The 13,055-nt window shown below is 45.0% G+C and overlaps 1 protein-coding gene across 7 annotated transcripts in view; it reads left to right on the plus strand.

The window, feature by feature from the left end:
- The window catches only part of ENPP2 (ectonucleotide pyrophosphatase/phosphodiesterase 2), a 131,511-nt gene that overhangs the window by 84,699 nt on the left and 33,757 nt on the right, over nt 1-13,055 (plus strand). For 6 of the 7 annotated variants that reach the window (XM_065903044.1, XM_065903049.1, XM_065903047.1 and 3 more), the window contains exons 12-17: nt 2,770-2,878; nt 6,019-6,144; nt 9,628-9,659; nt 10,834-10,961; nt 12,582-12,669; nt 12,831-12,918. In XM_065903044.1, coding sequence (XP_065759116.1) covers nt 2,770-2,878; nt 6,019-6,144; nt 9,628-9,659; nt 10,834-10,961; nt 12,582-12,669; nt 12,831-12,918 — 571 coding nt within the window. Of the gene's footprint in view, nt 1-426; nt 583-2,769; nt 2,879-6,018; nt 6,145-9,627; nt 9,660-10,833; nt 10,962-12,581; nt 12,670-12,830; nt 12,919-13,055 lie in introns of all 7 variants that reach the window. The other variant, XM_065903051.1, reaches the window with a different exon arrangement.

Below are 13,055 nucleotides of genomic sequence, written 5' to 3' on the forward strand. Positions count from 1 at the left end.
GAGTGACTAGTATTTATTTTTCAGCGAGTACTTTATAAATGGAGAGTTTCTCATAACGAAGGACCAGCCTCTCCATGACGCAGGAGTTGTGGAATACCGAACTCTGCGTCACCTTCAGGTGTATCCACGAGTAGGCTCCTCAGCCAAAAGAGATCACACGACCAGATCCTCTTAGATTATATTTTTGTTCTCAGTGAAGAAGCTGTGACAGCAACACTGAGTTCAGTTTAGGAGGCTTCTCTCTGTAGAGTTCCCCAAATCACCCCTCATACCAATTTTTTTAAATCACTTCAGAGGGAGTCTTAGTTTGCTTTTTGTTTTTTAACTAAGACTTCACTGAGCCTAGAAGGCAAAATGTGAGCTTTATTATCTGACCCAGAGGGACAGACGGCTTCTGAGTCCACACATCTCTATCCGCCAGTACAGGAGAGTAGTTATGGTTCACCTCTTACTCCGGCTAAGAGACCTAAGAGGAAGGTTACCCCTAAGAGGAGACAGGGAAGACCAGTTACTCCTCCAAAGAAAAGAAGAAGAAAAGTACATAGGATGGATCACTATGCTGCGGAAGCTCGTCAGGACAAAGTAAGTTTATCTATTGTTCCGAAGATTTGTGGCGGGCAGCCCTGGAGGTTCCCTTCAGTGCCTTGGTTTGAAAATCAGCTGAATGCATTTCAGGAAACATTTGGTGCGTCTTCCTTGGCTTTGAGTCCAGAAGAATGTAGTACTTCAGAGGTTAGCGCTCATGTGAAGCGTTCTTGAACTCAGCCAAAAAGCAAACACCCTTCTACTTTCTTTAGACTCAGTTGCCCCCAAACTAATATGAACATTTCGGCTTGAACGAGTGTTAAGAGAGCTGGTGGTTTTGCTTGCACTCTTCCACAGAATTTGTCACAGTTGTTTGTAACCTTGGTTCTTGAGAACAACCCAGCAAGGTAGTCGGGGAAATCCTCAAAGACGGTGTGGATTAGAACTCAGCAGAGTACGGGCTTAGGTTCGCAGTCTGTTCCGAGGTCAGGGGCGGTCTTAGGTGGTAGGCGGAGAGAGGCGCAGTGGAAGGAGGGAGGAGGCAATGCGTGGGTAGAGGCGGGTGCGTTTTCTTGTGGAGAGGTGGGCAGCGTGTCCTCTTCATCACCTCCACGATAGCCTCTAGGCTGTCACTTTTCCAGACACCTTCAGACACCGCCAAGGCTCTGATCACTGAGAAGCAGGTCCTGGGTTTTAGCCTGAGTCATCGTGCTGACCAAAGGAAACTGACCTGTTGCCAGGGGTTGATGTAGGCTGCGCTTTGGTGTTTCTTGGTCTAGATGAAGGTCTGAGAGGAGGGCATGGTTTCCTCAGAAGCAAGCGCCCCTGTCCACCCTCTCTTAGCCTCTTCAGATTACGCTGCATGCATCGCGCTGACGCTTTCTCTCGTGACTTACTCCTTGGGACAGACTTTGAAATGCTGACTTCTGTCATAGAGGAAAACAAATTTACACCTTGACTTTACTGATGACATTATATGAGGGAAGATCCTGAGTCCTCTGAGAAGATGCCAGTGGAAGATAACATTATGTGTCTGAGGGAAGAAGACACGCGGATCCCTTCTGTTCTTGTGGGAGGCATCTTGAGTGGATGTGTGTGGCTGTAGCTCAGTTGTCAGAGTCGGCTAAAGCACTGTCAGGTGTTTGGCTGGTGGGGAGTTTCTTGAAAGTCTCTCTATTGCCCAGAGCTGAGAGGGACGTCCCCAGTACCTGTAATACGTGGGGACATTCATGCTATGGGGCCTCCTTGGTGGCTGAGACAGTAAAGACTCTGCCTGCAATGCAGGAAACCGCGGTTTGATCCCTGGCTCAGGAGGACCCCCTGGAGAAGGGAACGGCATCCCACCCCAGTATTCTTGCCCGGGAAATCCCATGGACAGAGGAGCCTGGCGGGCTACAGCCCATGGGGCAGCAAAGAGTTGGACATGACTGAGTGAATAACTCTGTCACTTTCTTGCTGTTAGAAACTGCCATTTGAAGCAAGGACTTGAGAGATGAGTTATGATTCTTACGCTTTGGAAATGTTCTCTGGAGAACTGAGTTTTCATTTTTCATTAGGCTAAATAAGAAACTTTCTAGAACAAGCTCAGTGACTCACTTCTGTTTAAGTTTGGACTCTTATAGATTCGTATTTTACTCCTGATCAGCCTGAAAGGGGCTAAATTGAGAAGGAGTAGCTTGTTTCCTAGGAGAGGCCCTTCTCTTGAGAATCTATTGTCAGAAATTGACACTTAAGTTTTTCTGGAACACTCGATGGGTCTCATCGTGTTAATGATGCTCCAGTTCGGCATCGTTAGTGAAAGGTTGCCATTTAACCTCAGAGCTGCTTTTGATTCCCTTGGCCTCCATCTTCTTGCCGTGGTTCAAAGCCTAAGTGATTTCACTCAGGGGTCAAGAAGCTTAAACTGTCCATCTGATTTTCTGCTCACTCTCAAAATTCTTGGATGTAAAGGACATTGTTATATTTTAGAAAGGCCATTTTATTTCTAAAAAAAGAATTGCCCTTAATATTTCAATTTTTGTGTCAAAGAATCTTGAAAGGGGTTGGATGAGGAGAGGTTTAACTTTCCTTAAAGAGTACAAATAAAAGCGCTTAGACCAGGTTTCCATTTAGAATGACAGGAAAATCTCCCTAGACAAAGCTCTGCCTCTGGGCCTGAAGTTTTCTTTCCAGCCTGTTTAGAAGATCTTTGAGATACTGAAAGGAAAAAAAAACCTTCAGAGACTAATTTGCTCCTTTTTCCAGATGACGAATCCTCTGAGGGACATTGACAAAACCGTGGGGCAGCTGATGGACGGACTGAAACAACTAAAGCTGCATCGCTGTGTGAACGTCATTTTTGTCGGGGACCATGGTAAAACTGTGTTCCTTTATCTAAGCAGATAAGGTTTCTGGTGGTGTTGGGGAACCCCAGAAACCCCAGGTTGTATTCCTTTTCTTCCTTCCCCCTTTCTTTAGGATGGGGAAAGAAATTGGACCGTGACTCAAAACTATGAGATGAGCTGAGACAACTCTTGCGTTCATGTCAGTCAAAACCAGGAACTTCCTGTATCTTCCTAGTCTTTGTAGGAAAAGCCTTTCTTACAAAATCTGTCTCTTATTAAAAAGTTACAGGGCATCCCCTGGTGGCCCAATGGTTGGGGCTTAGCGTCTTCACTGCTGGGCCCAGGCTCACTCAATCCCCGGTCAGGGAGCTGAGTCTTATAAGTCTTGCAGTGCAAAAAAAAAACCAAAAAACAGTTGCAGACAGTTCCCTTGCGATAGTAAGAGTTTCCTCTGTGAATGTGACATATCACTGCTAGTCACAACCCTAAAAGGAGCTCACATGATTCACACGGCTAAAAAATAAATTTGAACACGATGAAAAGGTGGAGACATAGCCTTCTGCTATAGAAGTGACATATAAGGGAAATTATTTCCCTGCATTCACTGAGTGAATTCTAGACCCAAGCCAGAGGACCCTGTTTCAATAGAGATGACTGTTAAAGAGAGGAAGAAACAGTTTAGGAAGCAGTTTTCTAAATCACTGTATAAAGGAGAAAAATTCATGGATCAAGAGCATCATAAACATTGTATGTTGATAGAGCTGGGGGAGGGATGCATCAGAGAACATTCTTACTTCACAGGTATGCAGACTGAGTTCCAGAGAATGCCTCCTGCATTCCAGAACCAACAATCAGAGACTGTGACTCTGGAAAATGGGCTGCTCCCTTCTAGGAGGGTTTAGAAGAAGAAAATTGGTTGAGCCGGTGGTTCTGTTAAGATTGGGCAAATAAATCTCCCCAATCAAACCGCTGCTCTGGGCCTGAAGTTTTCTTTACAGAATGTTCTAGAAGATCTATGAGAATTAAAAAAAAAAAAAAGAGCCCTGGGATTAACTTGCTCTTCTGCAGGGACTAAACGTGACTGTCTGCAGAACTGTGCCCCAAGAGTCTGACTTGCTGGAGAGCTGCAGAGAGGATAGAGAATTTGGAGCCTGTGACACAGCTGATTCAACTTAAGTGGCCCAGAGGTGTCAAGGACATTTGGTCAGATGGTGGAGCCAGATGTCTAAGAAGTAGATGGGTTCCACTGAGTGACTGCTGGAGCCTTGTAAAAGTCTTGGCTAGATAAAATTCATGTCTTGCTGGTGGGCAGCCTTCTGAAATGAATAGATGGCATAGCTTCTCTTTCTTAGAAGGTAGCATTGTCTGGCATTTCAGAGTCCAAGCTTTGGAATGAGAATGGGTTACATTGGAGTTCAAATTACACTGTGGCACTTAAAAGGCTCTCCAAGTCAGCCTCCTCATTTATAGAATGAGAGCGCCAACACCACTGCCAGAGTCAGCCTGGAGGGTGAAGGGTGATGAGGCTTGAGAAGCACGTTGAAAGCAAGAGAGATGCTTCACCACTGGGGTTGCTTAAGTGACTTAGAAAGGTAGAAAATGGAAGATCTTTCTAGTCTCCCATTCATATATTCTTAGAGACTTGCCCTTCCTGGATGAACACTGTTGTTTAGTCGACACTGTATGTGACTGCCTGCGCAGTTGCTCAGTCGTGTCCAATTCGTCTGACTCTTAGGGACCCCGTGGACTATACAGCCCACCAGGCTCCTCTCTCCATGGAATTTTCCAGGCAAGAATACTGGAGTGGGTTGCTATTGCCTTCTCCAGAGGATCTTCCCAATCCAGGGATTGAACCAGCGTCTCTTGCGTTGACAGGCAGACTCTTTACCATTGAGCCACTTGGGAAGTCCTTAGTAGACTTTGTACTAGAACATATAGCTGTCTATTGTTTTAATTTTTCTTCCAGAGATTTTAAATGTTAAAAGGCAAATCTATAGCCCTTGTGCTATGTTGGGATATATTTTTCTATCTATATTTTAAAGCAATCTGGGTTTTTTTAAAATATATTTTTATAAGGACTGTATAAATAGATTTTTCTTTGAAGATTGTGGTTACTTCCTTCCAGTTTGTATTAAAAAAAGGAAGGGGTTTGAATCTGGGATCCCAGAAGGTGATAATTTAAATTTTACTAGATCAGGACCACTCTGTTTATTCCAGAACCTTAGGGAATCCTTTAAAAAATCATTTATGTTCCCCCTCTTAAAGAATATTCAGATAGTGGATTGTACAAAGCAATATATTAAACCTTTCTAGCTTCATCTCATCTCATAAATTCTGAAATGACAGTAAAGTTCTCTTCCAGCCTCCATGATTTGTCATTCTAAAATTTGAGTTTCTTTTTATTTAGTTATTTTTTATCATTGATCAAGGAATTTTTTTTTTTTTTTTTTTGATGAGAGGCAGGTAGCAAATCATTGGTGGGCAGATATAGTATTTGTTGATTTAAAAAATTCGCTACCTAGACCCTTTTTGTGTTCTAGTTGCTAGCTTTCAGCTGTAACTGATTGCATTGTTTACAGCGTTGTTTTGTTTTTCAGTTTGGGTGGTCACTGGGGTTGACCTTTTTCCTTCTCTCTTGTTTCCAGTACTGTTTGGTCAGTAATATCCAAGGCCACCAGTGAAGGCAGAATGAGGACTGGTGCTTATGTACTCAAGTCGGGAGATGTATTAGAGAGAGAGTTGGAAAATGAGATTTTTGTAAAAAAGACACAGGACTGTACATTCCAGTGATTTACATCACTCCCAGCTAGAAAGAGTTTAAAGCGATTTGGGATTTTTTTTTAAACGAATTTATCTTTTTCATAATGATCGTTGTTTTTTTTTTTTTTTAAGATCATGGTTGCTTCCTTTATCTTGTTCTTGCTGAATGACTTAAAATGGTAACTGAGATGATGCATTTTCAGCCTTCTAGTGCTGCAAGATGATATGACTCAATCAAAAGTCTGGTGAAAAGATTATATAAAGAAGCACTAAAAAATCCAAAGTCAAGTTAAGAAATCTCAAGAGAGGGATCCTCACTTTCACTTGTGCCTGAATATTATCTTTAGTGTCTGTGTTGAGATTTTAATTTTATAATTGCCTGAAAATACTTTTCCCCCCCTTCCTATAGGAATGGAAGATGTCACATGTGATAGAACAGAATTCTTGAGCAATTACCTGACTAATGTGGATGATATTATTTTAGTGCCAGGAACTCTAGGAAGAATTCGACCCAAATTCAACAATCATGCTAAATGTAAGTTGACTCTTAAAACACTAAGTTGTTAGAATGGTAATATAGTGGAGTGAGAAGGGGCTTGTTCTCTGAAGCTGGACTACTTGAGGGAAAGCCTGACTTTGCTATTTCTTAGCCGAGTGAACTTGAATAAGTCATTGAAACTCTAAACCTCAGTTTTTTTGTTTTTTAATCTGAGGGGGGAAAAAGTGGTGATAACAAACAACTAGCTCATAGGGTTGTTGTGAAAATAAATCTATGGGTATCGCTTAGAATAGTTCCTGGCCCCTGGTAGCATTATATAAATATTTGCTCTTGTTTTTATCATGTGGAAAATACACTTAATTTGAGGCATGTGTATAACCATAAACTTCTGTTTACAAGAGAAGAACTTTCCAACCAGAGGCTCTTACTCTTTAGCTGCAGTGAGGGCGTCCATGACAGGGTTGGCAGAGCTGCCCCTAGAGGCTGGAGCTTCCTGGGAGCCTGGATGAAGGGGATCTCCTCACCTATGGAAAGCGATTGACAGAACCCAGCAGGAGAAGCTATGAAGCCCTTGAAAAGTGGCAGCTGTTCCGAAAGATTAGAAATAAAATAAACAGGAATAGTCTTATCGCTTCTGTTTTACACATTGGGGTTATGATAAGTCACCGCGGAGAACTTTGATTTATGGGCTAAGATGTTTTAGATGTTGCCCAACCACCTAGCTTTAGAGAAGTCTGTAGTTTTATTAGAGACAGGCGGCATTTTGGAAAGAAGAAAAAAATCCTTTAGCATTTTTATTCTTGGGAATAAGAAACCATTGGCACCAAGCAGAAAGCTTTGGAAAATTAAAGTTTTTCCCAAACGATGTTCCTGCGTCAACACAAACGGGAAGCGTTCCAAGGTCAGCTCCAGGCAACGCTGAGAAATAAACAAAAGTGTGGGTGTGTCTGCCCTCTCTCCGCACCTTCTCGGTCCTCCGCGTCCTCTCTTCTCTGCTCATTGGAGATAGGCTGGCCTTCGCCAGAGTGACCCTCGGGTACCTCCTGGTTTCGTATTTGCTTTCTAGGGCTTATGCAAGCGAGGTTTTGTCTAAAGATAGTCAAGACATCTCTAAAAGTAACAGGAAGGTTATTTTGGGGGGAGGGGAAGAAAAACTGTCCTGGGGCCAGTGAAATGGTAACTACCAATAATTAAATGTCTTGTATCTTAAAAAACACATCCATCCATTTTGTGAGAGGCCATAGAGAAGCTGGGTGAGCGCATAGACAGCAGTGATGGGCTCTCTGGGCTCGAATCCGGGTTCAAGTCTCTGCTGGTTGCCGGCCTCTATGACCGTGGGCAAGCTTCCTAAACAGCGAGCCTTGGTCTCCTCACCAGTAACATGATTATTGGGAAGGGTGAATGAGAGATCCTCTACTTAGCTTCTCTACTTATCACTTAGATTAGTGCTGGGGACATAGTCAGAGCAAAATAAATGGTAGTTACAGTGATGATGTTTTAAGCCAGACACATCTTACTGAATCCTTCCAATAGCCCTGTGTGACAGGTATTATCATCTCTTCTTATAAACAGTAATAATCAAGGCTCAGAGAGAGATGAAGTAATCGGCTAAGAGGGCGGCGGTTAATGAGTGGCGGAGCTGGGATTTAAACCCCGATGCTTCACTGACCCTTAACCACTACCCTGTTCTGGGGCGTCTTTCATCTCGGGGGGCTGGCAGCATGAGAGCCGTGTTTCAGGATTGAAGGCTTGGTATCTCACACGTGGGCTCAAGCTTGTGTTGTTTCCTAGAAGTTCTCTGGGATTTGTCTGAGATAATGATTATTTTTCTTCATTATTGAAGCATATGAACTCATTCTGTTTGGTCCCTTTGAGGACTGTGGTTTACGAGGTCACCGAGTGTAGAGGTTTAAAGCATGGCTTGCCAACACCGTTCCCCCCACCTTCTAAATGCCCGCTGGCTCAGTGCGGGCCCCCAGCAGAGCTGTCGTGAGGGACCAGAGAGGCAGTGCCTGCTCTGCCCTTAGAGAGAGGCTGCATGTGGTACGGATGCGAGCTGGGTTAATGATTGTGGCTACCATTGTTACTTATCTCCTTGCCTTTGAAAGATGCAGCTAAATTTTAAGCCCAATTTAAGTAGAAGGGAATCCACATTTATCTTCAAAATTCAGAGCTTTAGAAGTGAGATTCTGAACGTTGTCTTTGAAGAGCGCACATTTATGCGGCCAGGCAAGCTCACTAGTGTATTTGCACCAGGCTCCACAAGTCTGCTTCTGTTGACTAGCACAGTTACTGCGCGCTGACGATGCCCCGGGCCTGGGGGATGCAGCAGGAAATGACAGGCACGACCTGCTCCGCGGGTGTTTACATTCGGGGGACGGCTCCCCCCGCCTGTCCGTATCTCTTCCGAATGCTGCTTTCCTTTTCTGCTGATTCTATAATGACATGCTGAAGCAAATTTTTGGAAAACAAAACAAAATCCAACCAACCTACAATCTCCTCTTTCTCCCCACTCCCCCACACTCAAAAGGGACCTTCAGATAATACAATCCTGTCCACAGTTTACACACAGCTATTATTTGCATAGCTTTGCTTTTAGCTAGTTCAGGATATTGACTGAAATATCCTTTATTTGCTGGTAGTGAAAAGGAGATCCGTACATGTGTGTGTGTGTGTGAGAGAGAGAGACGGAGAAGGGGCAGCCACTCGTGTCATTAGACTTGTGATATTACTGAGGAAACCAAACTCCCTTTAGAAGAAATAACTCAGTGGATTAGAAGATCCATCTTAAAGGTGAACAGTCACTTGTTCCAAAGATCTACAGCTACATAGGGAGCTCCATTCAAGGCCGCAAATGCCTCAGGATAGTTCCTGATGTTTCAAGTAAACTCAGTCCAGGCTCCAGAGGGACCCTTTAGGAGGGTTTTTTTAACTTTTCGTTTTATATTGGGGTATAGCTGATTATCAATGTGGCGATAGTTCCAGGTGACCGGCAGAGAGACGGCCACACACACGCATGTGTCCCTTCTCCCCAGGCCCCTCCCCTCCCGCCCAGGCTGCGCGTAACCTCGGGCAGAGTTCCCGCGCCCTACGGCAGGTCCCTGCTGGCCGCCCACTTTAATACAGCGGTGTGCATGTGTCCTTTGCAAACCTCCTAGCCATCCCTTCCCTGCAACCCCCCCGGCAACCATGAGTTCTCTACGTCTGCCAGTCGACTGGGAGAATTTTAAAAAGCCATTTACCCAGTAACATCCTGGTGCTCTCAAAGGAGGAATTCCCTTTCAGAAAAGTTGACCCAGACTAAGCAGGGACATTTACCATCGGAATTTCTACTTATTTTGATGTATTTCACTTACTAAACTATTAAATACCAACACAGAGTTTTGCATGTACTTGAAACAAAATCTAAGTAACTCTTCCAGAAGGAAAAGGAAAGGACTGAGTTTCTTGCTGCAACATTGGCTTCTCTCGGTGACTCCTGGCAACGCTTCTGAACTCTCTCCTTCTCTCTTTGAACAGATGACCCTAAAGTCATTATTGCCAATCTCACGGTAAGTGTTGCGTGTCCCGGGACTCCGCCTTGGAGTAACTTCCACACACTCGCCTCCTGTGCTCACCTCCCTGTAGGATGAGAGGAGCGTTTTCCTCACCGCCCTGCCATCCAGTGTGTTTATTCCCCTAAGAGCTCTCAGAAATCCTGGCCCATGGACAGCAGCGGGCTCCCGAATGGTCTTGGCAATGATCCAGAATGGGAATATTTGATCATGCCATTAGGGCTGAAAAACCTTCATCCTTGGTTAAACAGACCCTTGCACTTTCTGAACCAGGTCTGCGCAGGCCCCATTCCGTTTCCCCATCCAGATTAGAGAGCTTAAAAGCGCCTGAGGAGGTGACCTCGTGAACCTCACCGCTCCCTCCTCTCTGCCCCACCCCCCGGCCCACCCCTGGACTTAGAGTGTTTCAGAAAAGCCTTGGGGTTTGAGCTGCTCTGTGTGGTGGTCCCACAAGTCAGGGACATATCTTAAAAACGTCTAACTCCCCTCTGTGATACCTTTCCATGTCTTCTTCAACGTTCAGTTAAATTCAGTCGCCCAGTCGTGTCCACCTCTTTACGACCCCATGAACCACAGCTCGCCAGGCCTCCCTGTCCATCACCAACTCCAAGAGTCCACCCGAACTCATGTCCGTGCAGTCAATGATGCCATCCAACCATCTCGTCCTCTGTCGTCCCCTTCTCCTCCCGCCTTCAATCTTTCCCAGCATCAGGGTCTTTTCAAGTGACTCAGTTCTTCACAGCAGGTGGCCAAAGTATTGGAGTTTCAGCTTCAGCATCAGTCCTTCCAATGAACACCCAGGCAGGACTGATCTCCCCCAGGATGGACTGGTTGGATCTCCTTGCAGTCCAAGGGACACTTAACAGTCTTCTCCAACACCACACTTCAAAAGCATCAATTCTTCAGTGCTCAGCTTTCTTTATAGTCCAACTCTCACATCCATACATGACCACTGGAAAAACCACAGCCTCGTCTTCAACGTTACCTAATCCCGTTTGAATCTATGTGTTTTCCACTTTTATTGTTTGATGGGGAGGGGGGTCACAAATTCCATTTACTTACTAATTAGCCTTTCTTTTGACTTAAAACCTCCTTCAGCTTTCTGGAGAGAATATCTTGGGCTTTTCCAGAAGACTCTCCATGCAAAATTCAATATCTGTTTATATTTCAGTGTAAAAAACCAGACCAGCACTTTAAGCCTTACTTGAAACAGCACCTTCCCAAGCGTTTGCACTACGCCAACAACAGAAGGATCGAAGACGTCCATTTACTGGTGGAGCGCAGATGGCACGTTGCCAGGTACCTCGGGGACAGGCAGTCCGTTTCTCACCTTCATAACCAGCCCCTCGGCCCCGAGGGCTTCCCTGGAGGCTCAGACGGTAAAGAGTCTGCCTGCAATGCGGGAGACCTGGGTTCGATCCCTGGGTCAGAAGATCCCCTGGAGAAGGGAATGGCTACCCACTCTGGTATTCTTGCCTAGAGAATCCCAAGGACAGAGGAGCCTGGCGGGCCACAGTCCATGGGGCCGCACAGAGTTGGACACGACTGAGCGACTGACCCCCACTGCATGTAGCTCTCTGAGGCGACTGCGTCGCCGTGAGGCCATTAGACTTTATATAAAGAGGTTTCCCGACTTCCCTGGTGAGCCAGTAGCTAGAAAGCCACACCTCCACTGCAGGGGGTGTGCATGTTTTCATGAAGAAAACTCGGGAGTTCAGTAGAAGTTAAGTAAAACATGAAGACAGTTGAGCAGATTAGCATAGACCAAAGCCAGCCATTTTAATCAGCAGCACATCTTCTCAACTTATCTTGAACTGTTGAGCTGTATACACACATATCTTATTACCCCAAGGTGAGAGTACTTTTCCAAGATCAAGGACTCAAACATTCAATTTCTTTGTTTTTCCCCAAGCGCTGTACTGCAGTGCCATGTACCTGTACGTACTTAGGAAATATTTGTCTTAATAAACGTGTAAGTGTTTTGGAAAACTGCTACATGACTCTAAGCAAAGGGCATCTTCCTGTCACAACAAGGAAGTTCAAATGCTTTTGATGTCTCGAGAGCCAGGTTTCGTTTTCTGTTCTAAACAGAGCCACTGCCCCGGTGAGGCCTGGCTCCTGTTAAGCGGTGCCACTATCAACGTGTGTTAAGCTTACCATCGGCTACACTTCCCAGCGGTATTACCAGATACATTTGTTGACAGGGAAATCTGTAGGCAGATATTTCTGTGGAATACAGATCTCCGTTCATTGATCAAACATCACACATTTTAAAAGCGCCAGCTGGGTGTGTGCTTGGCACGGAGCCTAGTGACGGGCATATAGAAGTGAGCCAGACAGACCTGGTCCCAGAGCAGAGGATCGTTCAGTCCTGGAGCCAGTGGGGCACGTAGGCAGACAGCTGAAGCTTTGTGGCAACTCTGCATCGAGAAAGTCTACTGGTGCCCTTTCTCCAACAGCACTATTTTTAAATTAGGGTATGTGCATTGTTTTCTTAGACATAATGCTACTGCATACTTAATGCAGTATACTGTAAATATAACTTTTACATGCACCGGGAAACCAGAAGCTCCACGTGACTCCTTTGTCGGGAGAGTCTCTGAATTGGGGCGGTCTGGGACAGAGCGTGCGCACCTGCAGGGTGTGTCTGTTCCTGTGACCAGCGCTTTGCTCAGTGCGTCCGTGAGACAGGAGGAGGGCGCCGGGCCTCAGGTCCCAATCTGTCCTAGGCTGAGCGTCAGCGCCAGAGCACTGGGGGCAAGAAGACAGCGTCATCTTTCATCACCCTGGGAATGATGCAGGGAAAGTGGAGGGGAACACGCTTGTATCAGTAAAATCCACTTCTTAGAGATCTTTTTTTTTTCTATCAGAGTGATTTTATGAGAAGTCCTGATTGATTGTACAATCGCTTTGCTCTAGGAAACCTTTGGAGGTTTATAAGAAACCATCAGGAAAATGTTTTTTCCAGGGAGACCATGGATTTGATAACAAGGTCAACAGTATGCAGGTATGCTCCCAGAACTATGAATCGAAGTGTGTTGTAGAGGTTCTGAAAAAGGATGGGAATGGAGGTATGAGTGAAGCTTGCAAAGCATTCATAACTCGAGGGAGGGTTGCTCCTGGATATTAGCAATGCCTAATTGTTTTTGTTTTCTTTTCTTTTGGAAGACTGTTTTTGTAGGTTATGGCCCAACATTTAAGTACAAGACCAAAGTACCTCCATTTGAAAACATTGAACTTTACAATGTTATGTGTGGTAAGTCACTTATTTCATCGAAACCAGGAAAACAATCCGGAGTTAACATATGAACTCATTTCGATGTCAGAGAAAGAAATGAGGTGTCTGTTTTCTGGGATCACCTCATCTTTTCATAAAAAAAATGCTGTAATTTG

Source organism: Muntiacus reevesi, chromosome 12 (genome assembly GCF_963930625.1).
Source record: "Muntiacus reevesi chromosome 12, mMunRee1.1, whole genome shotgun sequence".
NCBI lineage: Eukaryota > Metazoa > Chordata > Mammalia > Artiodactyla > Cervidae > Muntiacus > Muntiacus reevesi.